Source organism: Belonocnema kinseyi, chromosome 4, assembly GCF_010883055.1.
Source record: "Belonocnema kinseyi isolate 2016_QV_RU_SX_M_011 chromosome 4, B_treatae_v1, whole genome shotgun sequence".
Taxonomy (NCBI): Eukaryota; Metazoa; Arthropoda; class Insecta; order Hymenoptera; family Cynipidae; genus Belonocnema; species Belonocnema kinseyi.
The window spans coordinates 145,101,895-145,121,671 of NC_046660.1; the positions used below are offsets into that span (position 1 = coordinate 145,101,895).

The 19,777-nt window shown below is 34.3% G+C and overlaps 1 protein-coding gene across 1 annotated transcript in view; it reads left to right on the plus strand.

Moving 5' to 3' along the window:
• Positions 1–16,082, plus strand: part of LOC117172173 (calmodulin) — a 33,605-nt gene extending 17,523 nt beyond the window's left edge. The window contains exon 2 of the mRNA XM_033359999.1: positions 15,146–16,082. Coding sequence (XP_033215890.1) covers positions 15,146–15,174 — 29 coding nt within the window. The 3' untranslated portion in view covers positions 15,175–16,082. The remainder of the gene's footprint in view (positions 1–15,145) is intronic.
• Positions 16,083–19,777: the final 3,695 nt, after the last annotated feature.

Consider the following 19,777-nt stretch of genomic DNA (forward strand, 5'->3'; position numbering starts at 1 on the left):
CTAAACGTGCTAGTGAGACGGTGTATGGAAGAGGAAGGGGTAGACAATATAATAAAAAGTATGAGAGGGATGATTAAGAAAATATGAGAAGAGGTAAGGCCAAAGGAGAGGTCGAATGGGTAAGAAAAAGATGGTAAGATGAGCAATGTGAGAAGGATAAAGAGAATGAAATAGAGTGTAAGAGAATTCAGGAAAGAAGAGGAAGGCAAAAGGCAGTACAATAGATGCAAACGAAATTATAAGCGAAAGTTGAACGAAAAAGGGTGGAAGTAAAGGTACATAGAGAAGGAGGTAGAGAACGCATTATTAAAGGAAGGGATGGAATGAGAGGTGATAAATAGGGTAAGAGGAAACAGGATGGGCGTAAAGGTGGAGATAGAAATAATGATAAATATAATGATACAGAAAAATACACCCGTACGATAATTGTCGAACTAAAAATCAATATAATGAATTAAAAAGCCACTCAAATATTTAGCGGAATAGTTAGTTTTGCAACATGACGTTGCGGACGGAGTAATGCTGGCATAGTTGGAAATCTTTGGAAAGTATTATAAACTTACAAAAGTAACGTTGAAAATTAACATTTTTAAAGTGTAGAATGCTAGAATAAGTAGAAATGTCGGTGGCCAGGAAGGTTAGCATACATAGTTCTTGACATAGGAGTGCAGCCAACTTTTCGGAGAAAATATTCTAAACTGAAAGGTAAGATATAAAGGTCTGAATAGTAATATTTCTTAAGTATACAATGTATTTTCTCAGTCATCTTCCATTATTTTGTCGATTGAAGACCTGTCGAGTGTCACGAAATACAATTATCCTGCAATTTTTGATATTTTATTTTGTTACATGACACTGAAAGGTCGTCAATCGACAAAATAATGGAACATGACGGAAAAAATACATTCTACGCCTGACAAATAATACTATTCTGACATTTATGAGAGTGTAAAGTGACCGTGGTGGGAGGTGATGGAACTGCGCAATTTAAAATAGCCGTGTACAGGAGTCTTGAAATTGGGAAGACTTCAATGCATTTAGTTAATTTTTTTATATTAAAGTTTTCAAATGAAATATATTTAATCAGAATCGAACCAATCAAAATATATTCAGTCTAGTAAAGTTGTTTACATAATTTTCATGAGAGTAGTTTAAAGTTTCTTTCCTCTCGGGGAATAATAACATATTGTTAACTTTTTTATATTTTCTATTAATTGTACATTTACAACTTTTATAAATAATAATTATTTTTTACATTGAAATATTCTTTAAAGCGACTGATTATATTCAAAATGATTTCAGAATCATATTCTTTCAAATTAAAACTTTTAGTTATATACAAGCCCTTATTTTTTAGCAATTTGCACAGATTTTTTAATTTCGATCAAATTCTGATCTGAAATATTCAGTATTTGCTTATATATTACATATTGAATTTTTAAACAGAACTAATCTTACATCATTCTGCTGAGGTATTGAGTTTCTAAATCCAAGTAAATAAAGTTTAATGTATAAAAGTTGACCAATTTCAGGATATATATAGTGTGGGAAAGCGTGAAACGCGGGAATTGTACGCAAGTTTCATTGTTGCGCGAAAGGTACGGGGTTTCTTATTTTGAAGCGGGAATTTTATATGTGTGTTTTACGTCTATCAGTGGGGCTCTGATGCTGTTTCTCAGGCAAAAATCGAACGAACCTTTATTTCTATCTTCAAATGTTAGAAAAAAGTGTCCGTTCGATTTTCAGTAAGGTATCGGAGTCCCACTACTGGACTTTTTCATACCCTCTCATGGGTAATTTTTTTAATTTAGTTATGTACCGCCGAATAGGCCGATAAGCGATATTGCGCAAGCACGAAAAATATATGGCACTTCCGTGAGTTTCAAACCTTTTTCACTGACATTTATGTGGGAATAATCAATATTAACAGAAAAAAATGTCGAGAAAATAGATGTTAAAACCCTTCCATAAAAAAATGTCTTGCTTCACCAGGAGAAATCAATTAAAAAAAAAGATTCATACGGACTAGAAGTGCTGTTTTGCAAATTATAAAATTATTAATCGGTGGAAGACACACTTAAAATATAAATATAAATTTATTTCATTTCAAAGATTGTTTAATAACAGTGAACGAGTTTATTTTCGAGTAAATAATTTTAAAACCAATGTCGTTAAACTGAAAAATTTAAAAACTTCTATTAATAAAGCAGTTCAAAGATTCCTGGTTAAAAAATTCAAATCCATGCTCTCATTTTAAATATTCTGATTTGAAGAAATTTTAAGCAATTTTAAATCAGAAACAATAATAAAAATAAAAATAAACCAATTAACATTCAATACAATGATGACTTACAAATTGGCTTCCGTTTCCGGAATGAAAGTGTGAGGTACCGGGAATGGTTGAGACTGAGTTTTTCTGACATTTGTGGTGAAATTTGAGTAAAGTGGATTGTTGGAAGTGCGTAGAAGGATATGTTTGTGGGGGGTTGTGAGATTGACAAGGGGATGAAGGTATTTTTTAGGACTGAGATAGATTTTTGTGGAAGTTAGATTACGTTGGTTTCAGATTTATGACAGGGTGGGAGGACTGGGTTAATCGGGTTGATAGTAGCAGGGTGGGGTAGAGACATAGAAAGGCAAGGCAGGTTCCACAACGCGGCGGTAGATAGAGGCAGGGAAGGATAGAAGGCGGGAGCGTTTAAATTGGATTCATGGCTAGCGGAGCGAGTGACGTTAAGGGAAAAACGGATTTAGAGCAGAAAGTTTTTGGTACACCGAAAGGGCCGATCAAAGAAAGAAAGGCAAGGAAAAAGTACAGGAAAACGGTAGAGAAGGAGAGATTGAGAGCAAAAAACGTGGGATCGATTGAAGGCTTTCATCAAAAAGAAGAGAGGGGAAGCATTCAAGACAAGGAAGATATCTGTTCAAGCTTGAAATATCCAAATATGTTGAGATCGGAGTCGGTAAAACATATTTTTGTAGATAAGGATGAAAATAGCGAGGAGACTGAACGAAACTGAGATGAAAGTAAAGAACCGATGACAGAGGAAAGATTAAAGAAATTCGCGTACTCATGATAGAAGTAATGGGAATTTATGAAGAAAACCATGAGAAATGGGGAGCGGAAATAAGGAAATAAATTAAGCGGGAAATTGCTGAACTTCGGAAAGAAATGAAGAAATAGGAAGAAGTCAGGGAAAAGTTAGAGAAGATTATGCGGACATTGGAACAAAACTAGAAAAGAAGGAAGATACTAATACAAATGCAGAGGAGGTGCAAGATTAAGATAAAGAAAATAGAAAGCTTGAACCGTGAGATCGAGGAAGTGCGAATTGTAGGAAAGGAAAAGGGGAGAGAATATATAATATATGGATAAAAAGATAGCAAAGGTAAAATGTGCACTCAAGCGAAAACTCAAGCAAAAATAAAGTTAGTAGGGGGAGGGGGGAGTGAATAGTTTGAGGATTGCAAAGAGAGAAAGGTCTGAGAGGAATTGATGAAATGAAGAAGAGGAAAAAGTACTGAAGAACAATACAGGAGAAAAAAAGGAGTATACTGAGTTTTGTGATCAAAAGAATAAGGAAGAGTATAAAAGGTTTGAGGAAGCGGCTGAGAAGGCTAGGATGGAAAAAGAGGTTTGGTAGGTAATAATTAGAGAGAAAAGGGGAAAAAAGAGTAAACCAAGATATTGAAATGATAAATTGAAAAAATATTTTTTGAATTTACTAGATGTAGTAGAGAGAAAAGATAGTAAAGGAGGAAAATATGGTAGAGAAAGAGATGAGGAAGAGGACATAACAATGGAAGAAATAGTCAAGGTGGTGCGAATAATAAAAGAAGGAAAGGCACCTAGTATAGGTGAGATTCCAAATGAAGTTTGGAAATGTAGAGGGATGGAGTTAAAGCAATGGGCATGGATAATATGTAACAGAGTATGGTTAGGAGAAGTGTAGCTAGAGTTATGGAAAGGAGTAGTGATACCAATAGTGAAGAAAGGCAAAGCAGGGGAGGGTAAAGATTATAGGGGTGTGACGCTGATGCCAAAACTATGAAGTATATGCGACTGTTTTGTAGCAGAGATTAAAGAAAGAAGTTGGGGATAAGAGAGGGATTAATAAAGAGAATATCGGAAATTTTTAGAGGGACAAAAAGAAGGTTAAAGGTAGATAGCAAGTAGGAGATTTCTGGTTGGAGAAAGGAGTGAGACAGGGATGTCCTCTGAGCCTATTTTTATTTAATATATTAATATCAGGCTTGGAAGAAGAAATGAGGAGGAAAGGTTAGGGAGGAGTTGGGATAGGGAAAGAAAAGATATATATTCACTGGCATACGCAGATGATACAGTGTTGATGACAATAGATAAAGAATGGAGGGCGGTCTTAATTACAAGATTAGAGAAATACTTAGATGGGAAGAAGTTGAATTTAAATGTAGAAAAGACAAAGATAATGAGATTTACAAAAGGACGAGACAGAAAGAAAAAATTGACGGGTACATGGAAGGGAATAAAGTTAGAAGAAGTAAAAGAGTTTAAATATTTGGGATATATCTTGCAAACGAATGGAGATCATAAAGTTCATATAGGAGAAAGAATAAAGAAAAGCAGCAGGGGCAATGAAACATGTATGGGGAACATGAAAAAACGTTTTAAAAAACTGGAGAAGGAGAATGTGGATATTTGATACGCTGGTATGGCCGATATTAGGTTATGGAGCAGACATTTAGGGATCGAAAGAAAGAAAAGATATTGAGAGTTTACAAGAAAGGCATATAAAGGGGACCGAGGAAAGGGGGGGAATGTATTTGGAAAAGGAAGAAAACAGAAAGTGCAGAATATGTGAATAGGAAGCGGAAACATGGGAGCATGTATGGGAAGGATGTACGAAAGGAATGGAAGATAAAGCAATCGGGCAAGAGAATGTAGTAAAGATATTAGGGGAAGAATGGATGAAGGAATTGGAGGGTGCTATAAAGAAGGAAATGAGTAAAAATGCGTGTGAAAAAAGTGGCAAAATGGTGGTACAAGAAAAGTGAAAGAAAATGGCAACGGAAGTCGCTTAAATTAGAAGAGTAAACATTTTAAATAATAGTAATGTTAGGAATAAGTAGACTAAGATGTAGTTGCGTTCTCTCTCTCCCCTACCCCCCTCTCTGTCCCGAACCCTCTCACCCGATCGCTCACTCGTTCACTGGAAAAAGCGTTTGATTATAAATCTATTAATTTGAAGTTATTTTCATTAAAAATAGTTTATAAAATTTAAATCAGACGTTCAAAGTTCTTTAAATACGACAGTTTACGCATTAAAATCATTAAATTATTTATATTTACAGTCGATAAACTTAAAATATTTTTTATCGAACAAGTTCAAATTCGAATTTCTTAATTTTTAATTCTTTCAAGTTTTCCAAACCTCATTTTAAAATATTTCACATTGAAAATTCACGGTTCCAAATGAAGTGCTAAAATGGAAACTTTTTAAACTAAAAGATTTTAGGACTGCGCACTGTAAATTAAATGATCTCATAATGTAAACATTGAACAATTAAACTTGAAATTTATTTAAGAAATTTAATCGAATTTACTTTAAACCTTGTGTGCACACCCAACGTTACCCACGTTTTCCACACGCCCAGGGTACCCGTATTTTTTTTTATTTTTTAAATATGTATGCGATAAAAATCTTTTCTGTGTCGTTTAAATTTATAAATCAACATCAGAAGTGTGTTCTAGAGGCTTTTTTAAACAGTATACATACTGTATCTTGTTTAAAAGGGGAAGCGAAAGTGTTGCATCAGTCTGCAGCATCGGTGTAGTCAGTGCAAATCGTCTTTTTCGGTGGTGCGGATGTGTAGACACATATGTCAAGAATATGAACAATAAAGGTTTTAATTATCTTAAATTTCATGTATCCTATCATTACTCAACCCATTTCACGTAAATAAGTCAAATATCTTGATAAAGAAGTTATAATCCACTCAAAATTGAATTTTTTCTATGGTGGGTACCCAGGGTGCGTCCACCAAGAAGGTATACTTAAAGTCGATTATTTTTGCAAACAAAAATCTTAAATGACCTATATGCACGATTCGCTCACAATTGAACCAAATGAAGATGATCTGGAGACTCGAAGCGGAATTTTATTTTTTATTCCAGTCAGAAGCAAAAATGTATTGTGGTGGGTACACGGGTGTGCACACAAGGGTTAAATTATCATGTAATACGAAATTCGTAATATCGTATGAGATTGAATAAATTACATAGGCCAACATGGTTTTGTTGTTGGAAAGTCGAGGGTAATTTCCGAAGAAATTTTTTCGGTAGAATCCCAATCCAGAGTCACATTCGGCCCATCACGTTAGGATTTTAAGATATTTGAGGTTATGTACCCAAAAATGGCGTTTTTTGCTACTTTTCAGGTTATGTACAGAAGACAGAACATTTTTTTAGGATTTTTTCTTTAGTTGTATCATATAGTACTGTTCTTTCTCATTAATCTGAGAGTGGCAGAGTTCAATTACCATTTTTCTTTACCAAGTTACGCCAATTTGAAATTACGAGATATGTCCCATTGTGTCTTGAGCATTTGCTTTGAATACTTTGAGGCAGAAATTTTCTGCTGGGTGTTTTCTCTTGAAAAGTCTGTTATTATTCTAAAAATTGGTAACATTCCCGATCAAAAAATAAATTTACGGTCATATCCTGGTTTTTACAAAAAATTCCTATTTTCCCGGTCAAGCGGTCACTCTGGTTTTGTAATTACTATATAAAAACATGAATAACAAACATATTTTTATTTCTTTTTAGTTTCACGTACTTATAACAAATAATTTTTTCACTATTTTGAACAAAAAATTTACTTGTAAAAATTTTCAGAGAAAAATTTTAAAACTACAAAAATCATTTGCATTTACTCAAGTACTTTGCAAGCTACATGAATTTCAAAACTCACAACCCACTTGTAATGACAGCTATTAATTCATTTTTCATAGCATTTCTTTGAAAATTCTCAAAAGTTTTTTATATTTTTGTATCATTCTAAATCGCTGGATTGACATCAAAGTTTGCTCTTTCTACTTCTTTCACTCCACGAGTGGAAAATTATTGAAATTTGTCTGAATTCTCTCTCTTTCTTAGTTAGGTAAGAAACTTTTCAATCTACCCTCGGAAAAGGGGCAAGTGAGTGATTTTCAATTGTTTAAACAATTGCGAGACATATTAAGCCAGAAAATATTACTCTACATTCATTGTGATTGTGTCATTAATTGCAGAAGAGTACAGGGTTGGCCATATTCGACGAAAAGATTTATATCAAGAGCATGAACAAATTTTTTTCAAATGCTCGCGAAAATTTAGAAGATTATAAAGTAATTTTTTTACATTTTGAATGACTTTTTAAAATGTTAAGAACAATTCGAGGCAGTCTAACATATAAATAGTTATTCGAAATATTCATGTTACGTCATTATAAATACAATTTTTTATTTTTTATGGCAGTGAAAAATTGTTTTAAATTGGTGAATTGCAAGTAGTACTTAAGTAAGGTAACTTCCATATTTGTATGACTACGAAAATATTGAAAATCCTTTTTATGATACTTCATGTTAAAACACTTTTGTATAGGAAACGTCTCTCATGCTTTTAAACATAAAACACAAAATTTGACGTAACGGCGATGAGGAGAAGGCCAAAAAGATATGTTACGGTCTGTGTCACATTGCGTTGGGGTGGGGGAATTTTAATAACTAATTAACATATTTTTAGAATAGTTTTTTATTTATTTTTCCCTGGCGTCCAACATGGTACAAAAAAACCCCGTGAGATTTGGAATAAAAACTGTTGTTTATACATTCATTTAAAACACTTTATTTCGAGTAGAAATTAAATTCAGAGAATGAAAACAAGAAAATAAGTATTATCAGTTTGTTTTTTTAATTTATATAAATATAATTATTATAAGATTTTCAAGGAAATTGAAAAAAGATTCTTGAATATATCAGATGTGTCAGAAAAGATTCTAGGATATTTTAAAGAAATTGTTTTATTTTACAGAATTGGTAAATTGGTGAGAAATGAAGAAATATTTAATAAATTTTCTGAAATGTTTTCAAATTTCTGAATATTTCTTATTTGTTTGACTCGTCTTAAATTCCTGAAAATATTTTTAACTGACCCAAATGTTTGTCAAAATTCCAAGGAAACTAAATTTCTTTAAATTTTCGTCAAATCTTAGGAAATTCATCAAAAATCTTGACAAGTTTTAATTATTTTTGAATCGTTTAAAATTTCTGACGTCTCTTATCAAATTTGAAAGTACATTATATCAACCAATATAAACTTTAAAAAAATTTGCAACAAAATTGCACAAGAAGGCTTTAAAAGAATTATGTTTTTTAATTTTTCTAAAATTATCTAATATGGAAAAATTTCAAAAGTCCAAAAAATATTTTGCACACTTTTAAAAAATTTTAGGAAACAATAAAATATGTTTTGTGATCTCTTTTCAACTTTATCTTAGAATTCGTCGGAAAGCAATCGTTTAAAACGTCATGAACTTTCTTTCAGTCTCCTGACGGCCTGGACGCCCTGTAAAATTCAGTGAAAATTCAGTTTACCGAAAAACTCCTAATAGCTAGTTAGCCACTGAAAGCGAATCGTCCAGTCGGGCGAGATTGGGTTCGTCCTCGTGCATTTTCGGCTTTGGGCGAGGCTTGTCTTCGTAGCGCGTAACAGAGCCGATTCACCGACACGCGACGTTTGTCCACTTGTTACTGCCAAGTTTTTCTGTTCCCCTTTCTTACGGCTCAAGCACCGTTGTCTACTTCTTACAGCCAATATTCTATTGCTACTTTTTACTGCCGTGAAATTATATCCATTTTTGTAGGTACTTTTCTATAGCTGCTTCTTACTCAACAACGAGATATTTCCACTTTTTACTGTCAGCCGCTCATCTTAGCTTAGCCCATTGGTTCTTGTCCTTGTACCCTACTTTTTTATAACGCCAATTCTTTTCTTTCCCCAGTTCCTTCTTTCTCGTCCTGTACAATTGACAGTAAGAAGATTCGTCTACCATAAGCCAATCCATTTGGATCTCTTGTTCTTTTGTTGTCCTAATGCCCTTAGCGAAATTATTCCCAATCTCTTTTAATTTTTACACCTTTCCTTTCCAAGCCCTGTTCAAAGTTTCTCCGTCTCCGACCTCCCTCAGGGTCAACATTAATCCTTTTCCTCACTCTGTCGGATCTTTGTTTTGAATTCTTCTAAGCTCTTCTTTGAAGCAAATATTCGGCAGCCTACCCGCCGTAATTTCCAAAATCCCGATTATACTATATCTACTAGCCCTATTTCCTGCTTTTATTCTTACGCTGTTTCGACCTGCTTCCAATCTTCAGGTATATTTGGGGAGTGCTTTTATCCAAACTTATTGCCATTTTTATGAATTTTGCTTGCGCTCTTTCCAATTCTTCCCACCTCTCCTAACCCTAAATTTCTACTCCATACAAACCGCCAGATTTTACGAGAACGTCCATCAGATATAATATTTTATCTAGACCTGAAATATTTGCCCTTGTCATGACTCCCCATGCTATGTTAGCTACCTTTTGCATTTTGTTTGCCATTGTCAACTTCTTCCGCCTTGTCCCCATAAATTCTCCATTCTTCCCCTTTCTTTCTCCTCCCTCTTTTTCGAAAAACAACTACCTTTGATTTATTTACATTTATTTCGAGTCCGTCTTATCCACGTACTTCTCCAGAGTTTTCAGCATAATGCTTAACCCATCTGGAAAAAACCTTCGTTTTTTCAAACCCATTAGTCGTCTATGTCGTCCAAAAATATATTGAACGGTGAGGGCCTTAGCGGGCATCCTGGTCTTACCTCTCTTTTGGTTTCAAAACATTCCGTGTTCCTCTCTGCCGTCAAGACATCGTTGACTGTAACCCTGTATATTGTCTTGATCATTTTCAGCATCCTTCCTTGAATTCCGATTTTGTGCAATTTCTAGTAGAGAACTTCCCTATCCACCGTATCAAATGCTTTCTCCGAGAGTAACATAATCTAGCACTGAGGCTCCGTCTACGCAGATATGCATTCATTTACCCCCTAAATCACCCATAGTTCTACCATTTAATATCCTTAAACCAAAGTCCTCACACATACCTAGTAGTTTTTTTCCTTACGCGTTTAATAATTTGTCTTCGGAATTTCTCTTATTTGAGTGGCCTGTATTTAATTCCCCCGCGCTACATTGTACACCCCCCCACACTCTTCCCCCAGTCTAGCATTCAGGTCCCCTAGTATAACTAGTATATTTATACAGTGACAAACAATATATCTTTTCCTAATGCTTTTAAATTTTCGCCTTTAACAGTAATACCAGATTCCCATTCTTCAATACTCACACGCTCACTTATATCTTTTTTCACTCCGGTTAGATGACCTCCACTGGCTCTGTCTCTTTTTTCACTCTTTCTGCTGGTTTTCCGCTCCAGTGACAGTTTTTATTAAGCCTGTTCTTGAACTCTTGTGGATTGCTGTCCTCCATTCAGGTCTCTTGAAGTATTACTAGATCATAGTTCTCCCAAAAATCCGACGTATCCAGTAATTTGTTACCTCCTGCTATGTTCCAAGTAATTCCTCAATTAATTCTAAAATTATTCTCTCCAGGCTCTCCAATTTTTTGGGGAACCTAGTCTATTCTGAAAGGGCTTTTCTTCCATCGCTCGTTCTTCCTCGTTCCAAACCGTCTCCATTCCCTACTGTGCATCCTATTGTAACTTCTACTGGCAAATTCCTCTTTCTTCTTGCCCCTTCTCATCTCGTAATCTATCCACCTTTGGAATTCAATTTCTCTCGGCATCAGATCAGCTTCTATTCTTATTTTCCTTCCCTACAGTCTGCTCTTCTTTTCCATTAATCTTCGTTCGGCTATCCAGAACTGCATTTTATCAGTATGCCCCCACCTATCACTCATTTCTTCAATAAAAATTTTTCACCCGTCATATCAAAAAGTACTTCTTCATTTCCTTATTTAGTCTTTTTATTCCTACTGCTCTGAAACCCCTTACTACTATCCAATTTTTCCTTTTTTTCTTTGAGCTCGTACTTTAATTCATTCTCTCGAATCCAACTTGGGTATTCCATTATCTCATTTTATACCTGTTGGTTCTGAGCAACTTCTTCACTTCCTGTCTCCTGTTCATCTCTTCGCAGTGCATCTTCCTTTTCTCTTGGTTCAGCTACTCGCACTATTCGTCTCATATTCCCTCCTCTGCAACACGCCATTTTCTGTTGATTGTAATGCTGTTTTCTCCAATGCTACCAACCTTGCTTCACAAATCCTTCATCTCTCTCTCCTTTGCCGCGAATATAACTCCCTCCTTTTCCTCACTCTCTACTATCATTCTCTGAATCTCATTTGACTGTTCCTCGCACTTATTTAGTGCCCCTATGCTCTTTTTCTTCCCCCCGCTGTTTCGATGTCCCCTTTTCACTCAATTCACCATTTTCTCCTATATTTGTACCCCCTGTATCTTTTGGCTCTGATGACTTCTCGTTTTCTAGATCGTCCCGGCACCCCTTCCTCTTTCTTCCGAACGGCGAATGAGTTATCTTGTTGTTTTTACGAAAAGCTTCTTCTGTCAATCATCGCCCATGCATTCCATCATTGTTTCCCACTTTCCCAACAAAAGACTCCATGCATATTACACTAAGGCTATTTTTCTCCTTTACTTGTTTTCTCGACCTCCCTCTCGTCCTTTCTCCGTTATTGTCACCGTTTCCACCTGACTTTCATGCTTCGACTCTGTTTCCTCGACCGGTGCTGCCTTCTTATTGTGTTGGCCAGAATTCACTTTAAGCCACTTCACTTTAGTTTAGAACTCACACGCAACCCTATCTCACTTTTTATTGGTAATACCTAACGATTCTTTCGCCGCGAATTCTCCCTGCGTCTGCCTTGCGTACGCCCAAGATGGCCCTTCTAATTTAAAATATTTTAGACAGGTAAAATTTTGAAAAAAAGCACAACATTTTGGATATAATGGAAAGGAATTTTTGAAATTGAAAACTAAATTGAATAGTTTAAGGTATCTTTTCTCGAAGTTTGAGGCCGATTATTTACATATAAAAAAAAGTTCTTAGATTCAAAAAATGTTAAGGTACAAAGAATGTATATCAAAAAATGGTGCCAGTTTTTATTTCTGAAAAAATAATTTTTAGCGAAATTTTTACTCAAGTGAAGTACACATACATACATACATACATACATACATACATTTTCCCAAGTTTCAGTCCGATTTTTATCAACAAAAAAGATCTTAAGTTCATAGAAAATTCAGTTACCTGACAAAGTAAGGTCGGTAATACAGGTATTTGAGTGTATCACATGCCTTTAAATCTTCTAAATAGTTCGATTTCAGTTTCAAACGCACAAAACTTCAGTTTTTTTTAATTCTTCGAAATTGTAGAAGTATCAAAATTAAAGATTTTATAGCTGTACACTTTTCAGTATGAAAAAATTATGAAAATAATTTCTCAAATTTAACCCTTAAAAATGAGCAAATTTTAGAAGTAGATATTGAATATTGAAGTTTTTTATTTTAACGTTTTTTTTCATGGTTTTAAGTTTTTTAGCATTACGCCAGGACGCGTATTTGTAGTTTAAATCTTAACAAAATAACATTGAAAATTAACAAACTAAATTTATGTAAAAACGACACAAGTTGCAATACAATTTTTAAAAACAAATTTTTTTATATATTATGCGCACTTTTTAAAAAATTTAAAAACAAGAGAATGAAAATACGAAGGTTCAATACCAATAGATATTATGAATTGTAATAATATAAATGAATTGAAATGATAGACTTTTAATGCTCGTTAAGGATACAAATTAGTGCAAAATAAGGTTTAAACATTAAAGTAAATATGAAAAATAAAATTTGTACATTATTTTGCAATATCGAGGTGCACAAATAAGTATAATATATATTTGATATAATAGTGTTGAACATAATTTAGAAATTTTGACATTTTAAACAAAATCGAGAGCGAAGCACGAGATACGTGATAATGTGTTCGTTAAAGCCGAAGGAACTTTAACAAAAGAAAATTCACAATTACCAAATTAGATTTGTCGATTTTTTTACCATTAATTTTACAAGTCCAGCGCACAAAATGTGGGGGAAACACAAAGCCCGAGCGCGTAACGCGAGGTAAATATATTATTGAGCATGAAGCCCGAGAACCAGCAGTCGCGCGCTCAAATTTGCGAGTGAACTGATGTATACAATTTTTCAATCTTTCCTGTTTAAAATGACTTTTTTTCTAACTTGGAACGTTTTAAATTCAAATCACTTAATATATTTCTCTTTAATTTCAAATGCTTTCAATTCGAAATTGACAAGAATAAATTATGGTGTGGCCGGGTTCTGAACCTTTGGGATTGAGTGGCGCTCGACAGCTAACTTCACAGTGAATCTAATCCGCTCGCTAATAATTATTAACTATGACATTCATGAACTTTATATCATTTTAAAGTTTATAACAAGTACTTTTCTTCCATTTACTAATTAAAAATTTTATCTTAAACATAGCTTTTGGTTCACCCACAACATTTTAAAAATGATGTTTGCATCCTTTCGGAAATCCACCTTTCAAATATTCAAATTAGAGAAAAAGTTATTATCTTTCCAGTCTGTTTTCCATGTATGGAGTTTCCACATGTCAGTTAATTCATATACTTTTGCACAAATCGGTTGAATACTGTAGGTTCCAGGTCGACTAAACTCCTAAAAATGACACATTTGTCATGTTTTCTGAATATGCTGCGTCCATTTACTAAAAAATGAATAGTTTCTATGCACAAAAGTTATTTATCATCTAAAGATTTCCATCATTACTGCAAATATTATCCGATTTTCATAAACATTTTTTTCACTTGTAATTATATAAATTAATTATTTCTGCTAATTAAACTTAAATTAATCCATGATTTCATAATGTAAGTTTTCCTAACCGACCGTAATCTTATAGCGCTTTCCTAACTTTGAAAAGGGTACATAGACACGCGGAAAAACGCAGAGATAGCTAACAATGAGCATCACTGCTATTGTTCTTACGTTTTTGGTTATTAAACAAAATATTTTATTTTCAAATTCAGAACCAATTACCCATTCTGATAAAGAGCCTTAAGCGCTCGAAAGGTTTTTTTTTTTTTTTAATTAAAAAATACAAAATTAGAGCCAATCTTTTCTTCTCGAATCAACGAATCTTTCATATTGTTGCTTCAACTTTAAATTATTATGCCCTCTTATATTCTTGCGTCAAGTGTGAATTATGTTATTGGAAAAAGTTGTACTATGAAAACCCATGTTTAAAAACATAAAAAAGTGTTAAAAAAGGTAATAACTCTTTTTAGAAATTGTTTGTTCTGTTTTGTGATATTACTAATAAAAATAACCGCCCAAAAATTGTAGTGTTAAAAGTGTGACATCCACACATGTCCTGTTATTTATAAAAATGCGAATATTAAGTCACGGGAGAAAAACGTATTTTCCGTCTTAGGTCAAGAACTAAACCGGTATGCCACCGCTAGTACCGCAGCCACCCAAGGGCCCTTCTTATCACTGTTTCACATTTGGGGACTCCTCCTATTTTTAGAATACAGAATCTATCTTAGGTGCTGCCATTTCTATATCTACAAGCCAAGTTCCAAATACTGAATCATAACCTTACTATTCACGTGTGAAATGTCAAAACGCGCTTCTAATAGAAAACGTTCGCCCTACATCCGTAAAAGGAGTAGCGTCATCTGCTCTGAATTTGTGGTATGGAACCTAATTTATGTATAAATAATTCAGAAAATAGATTTTTTTTAAATATTTCAGAGGTGCATAAAATACATTTTTGTGTAATTTTTGTTCCAACAAGGGAATGGAATTATGACCCTCGCCTCAATTTGAATAGTAATACTTATAACCCGTAATATTGATATATTTTCTTGTAATAATAATTGTGGACTTGCCTAAAAGTCACCTAATTCTCCTAAAATATCTTCTAAAATCGAAGTAAGACGATTCGTACAATATGTCTGAGTGTATTTTATAATAAACATGTATGACTCTAATTTTCTATTTTATTTTCAGAATTCGTTACGATGATGACATCAAAGTGAATACAACCTACAAGCTGTTTATTCTCGCGTCTTAGAGTGATGTTGATTTACTAAGCAACAAAAAAATTGACTGTAAGACAAGTGAAAACTCGTATCAGATTGTAAAGAAATGCCGTACGCGAGATAACAGTGCACCGTACGTCTTGTATTAATCAGCGTTAAAGATAAGTAACCAATGTGGTTAATTATTAAAAAGAAAAGATTTGCCATCGACAATTTCTTCAACATGTGTATTTATCTCTGCGTGCGCGTGTACACACAGTCAAACACACATACATACACACACATATATATTGCGCGCGAAAAAACTCGTTAGGATAAAATATCTTACTTTCGCAACTAAATATGTGCACGTACGTGGTTAGCGCGAGAATAATGAATTTCAGGTTTACACTTCTTTTTTTTTTTAGTGTATATCTGGTTAAAATTCGAAAATTACAGGTTCTCTACGCAGAAAATACTAAGTCTAGCAACGCCTATTATAGAGAACGTTTGTCCACCTTTTTCATGGCAATTCCATGTCAGGAATCGATTAGAGAGACTAACCAAAGAAATTTAATGCTTCATTCAATCTTGTTCACTACTGTCATTAGTTTCTATATTAAACATAATTTCTTAAGTAATGCTGTATAATTTCACAATAATTATTCTCTCTTTGAAGTTTCGCTCCAATGCAGACACTTTTCATTCGTGGCTTCACAGTTTAGGATTCTCAACTTATAACTGTAATATTGTTTGATGTATCTTATCTCTGAGTATGAATGTTTTGGTACGATTGTCTACTTGATGATTTTTCCTAAACTTATATTAGTGAAATATGTAGTGTTTCTTAATTTAATTTGTATAAGTACTGTGCAACAAAGTGTATAAAAATCTTTTTCTGGGATATTATAAAACTTTAAAAGGTACATTTTAGCACTCTTTTAATCTTTACATACTGTTACAATCTTATGCTGAGTTCATATTTCAGAACAGACAGAGTCTGCTCATGCTATACAATTCTGAAAATTAATAACGAAATTTCGTTATGTACTAGAATTTTTTCCAGTTCCTGCTGTTTGCACCTAAAAAATCCGGCTATTCGTACTAGAATTTAGATATTTATAGTCACGACCATACAAAAATGAATAGCGCTAGTGTACCCAGATCAAATGTTGGTAAGATTTTTTATTAGGACTTTTGCCAATAAACATGTTTGATAGTATGATGAAAGGTTATAATTAAGCAACGATTTTTCTTCATTGTCAATCATTTTGATTATTATTTCAATTAATCAGTGGAATAAACAAAACATTTGTCTAGAAGTAGCATTCCAAGGAATGATAACCTTTTTATTTAAATATTGGTTCATTTATATACGTTTCATATATTTGAAATGATTTTCTCCAACCATTTTTTTGTTTATATCAACCAATTTAGTTTAGGGTATCCCAAAAATATGCATTTTTTACTTTTCGTCCCATGCAATCACCGAATCGTTCTCGTGGTAACAAATAAATAGATTTTTTTCTTTTGAAACAAAATGATTTTTAGTACGTCGTGTAGTATTTTAAAGTTTTCTGTTGCAGTACGAATTAAATTATTACTCATTTAATTTATTGAAGTAAGTATCCCCCTAGGGTTCAGGTATTGTAAAACATGAATTGTTTCTCCAGAAAGTGCGAAAAAAAGTTTGGGAAATGTGCTGGGTTACAGGTCTGGGCCTGTCGCAAGGAGCTTGATGGTCGAGCCTGCATCCGGAAGTCCTAATTAAATTTTTTTTAATTAACCCAGAAAAAAGTGTGCGTGTTCGTCCGTTAGTATATTCGCTATCATGTCCCAAATTGTTAGGACAAAATATTTGTTATTCTAGGAAAAAAAGCCAGGGGAATCTAAAACTGATAGAATCGATAATTTTCTAAGTATTACATGCCCTTAAGACTAAAAAGTTTTTGCATCACCAGAAATTATTTCTCATTTATTGAAGAATGAGCAAAAGTACAAATGTTTCGGTTTCATTTAGTAAACACCGAAAAGGCGTAGTTGTCAGAGGTTAAACCCGTAATCCATTTTGCTTATATTTAGTTATTTTGTAGTATTTATGGTGCTAAACAGTGGTGCTAAACGATTTTGCAAAACTTTTAATTTTTCAAAAGTCATAAGCAATTAAAAATTCAAGACCTTCTTTAAGATTTCTTATTTCTGTATCAATTGACGTTACAACAAAAAGTCCTTATGAATCTTACGTAATAAATTAAAAAGATATTCATAAATTGTGAACTTCTTAGGGTTTTCAATAGCAAAACAATTTCTAATGATTTTTCTTCTCTCGGAAGGGAATTATTTCAAGAGATAAAATTGTTTTAAATTATATTTAAAGGCATCCTAAGTGTATATAAAAATGTTTAAAGTTCATAACTCTCGACACGCTGTACTGGCAAGGGGTTACCGATTTTCATGAGACTCAAATAGGTGAAAGCACATCGGAAGCTATTAGGTACGTATTTTTTTTAGCTGCAATTGGGCAATTGCTTTTAAGATGTTAGTAATAAACCGTTTTTTTTTTAATATATGTGTGAACATTATTCTTTCACTTAGGAAGAGTGCTAGGCAGACGCTGAATAGTTTTCAGTAAAATAAGACACGAAGCTATCCAAGAATGACAGGGACATTTACTTTAACCGAATATTTTGGGTAGAGTATCCTCCTTATCCTTCTTCATAGCAGTGATGCTCTAGACGGCCGGAGCCGAGAATTCGATCACGAATATAGTTCGTTTATCGAAGCTTTGGAGAACGATGTCAGGTATCAAGTGTGCAACGGAGACGGTTGTTCGAAAATTGTAGTTCCAGAAAATTGACTTTCTCCCTTGGAGCGCTCGGCAGAGCAGTGTCGCGGCGCTCTGCACCTATCGCTGGGAACTTCTTGACATAAAATGTGGGCGCAGTATACTAAGGTGGAAATTACATCCTCCTGGAACGTGAAAATGAAACCCTCTTTATCTGAATTAAGCCCTGATGATTTGAGAAAAGCCAAATTTTTTCCTTTTGACAAGGACTGTTCTTTTACATTTCTGTAAAATGTTCCGTGCATTTTTTTTAAATTAGCTCTTGCGGAGATTTTCAACCTCTGCTTTCTTTACTTCGGCTTTTAGAAAAGAACCATCTGGATAGAGCAATGCACTTTCCTTACTCCTGATGTTAAAATTCAGGCCAAGGGTCTCTGCCGTCTGATCTGCGGTTTTGTAAAGGAATGCTCCTTTGCTAAACATTTCGTGGTTTCTGACCATTTTTATGAGAGGATCTCGACCATTTACAACGATGTTGTAAGCTGTACTTAGAACAATTCAATTATAGAGACACTGGCGATTCAGAAGCCCGCGTCCGCCTTGGCGGCGTGAACTGTATAATCGCGGAACAGACGAATTGATATGCAAGAGACTCTTTGTCCATAAACCACTCCAAACGAGTAAAGTAGAACAGGCACGGCAAGCGTGCTAGTCACAGATACCTTGTTCAACGCCGACAGATTTGAGGACCAAATCTTCCGAGCAAGATGCTTGTACTTGCTTCGGAGAGACTCCTTCACTGATGTTGCGTCCTGAATGCGGCTGTGAAGCACGCCCACGTACGTATAGGTTTATCCAGTATCAAGATGTCTAATAAAACTTAATTACAGGAGTTCAGGGTCCTCGGGAATGCCAATAACACCAGTACACAAAAAAGTGGTTTACGCGGAGGATTATACCAGCATATCTCTATGTATTTGGGGTCGCTTAATCCGAATCTGAGGTTCAAATGACCCAGGTGGCTCATATTTGTTCAAACAACGCAAAAATCTACGAAAACAGCGATTTTTGTGTATATTTAAAAAAAAAGAAAAATATATTGTCAGGCCCAGTGGTCTTAATCAGCATATCTATATGCTTTTGGGGTCGCTTAATCCGAATCCGGTGTTCAAATAACCCAGTTGGCTAATATTTTTTCGAGCAACGCAAAAATCGATGAAAACAGCTATTTTTCGTGGATATTTTTGCAAAAAAATCATGTATGGTGGTCTTAATCAGCATATTTATATGTTTTTGTGGTCACTGAATTCGAATCCGAGGTCCAAATAACCCAGTTGGCTTATATTCTTTCGAAAAACGCAAAAATATAAGTTTTTGTCATTTTTACGTCTATTTTTACGTTTTTTTCCAAAAAATGCGAGCCAACAGGGTTATGTGGACACCGGATTCGGATTCAGCGACCCAAAACCATATAGATATATCTATATCTATTTTACGTCTTTTTTTGCGTTTTTCGAATAAATATGAGACAACTGGGTTATTTGGATCCCGGGTTTTGTGTGCCGGTGTAATCTTTTCTTTTTCGAGACGTGCTTATCATATTTCTGTATCTCGCTCACACGACTCAGAATTCCTATGGGTGTCGCCAGCCCTAAAGTCGTCCATATAAAATACATGAGTGACCTTATGCTTTCGATGATTAGTGTCGCCAAAAAGGCATCCAGAAGAATTTCTTAGTGCGAGAGATAGAGGCAGAAGTGTGATGCAAAAAAGCAGAGGACTCATGGTATGCCCTGAAAGACGCCCCTGTGGAAGGTGACGTTCTTTGTCACTCGA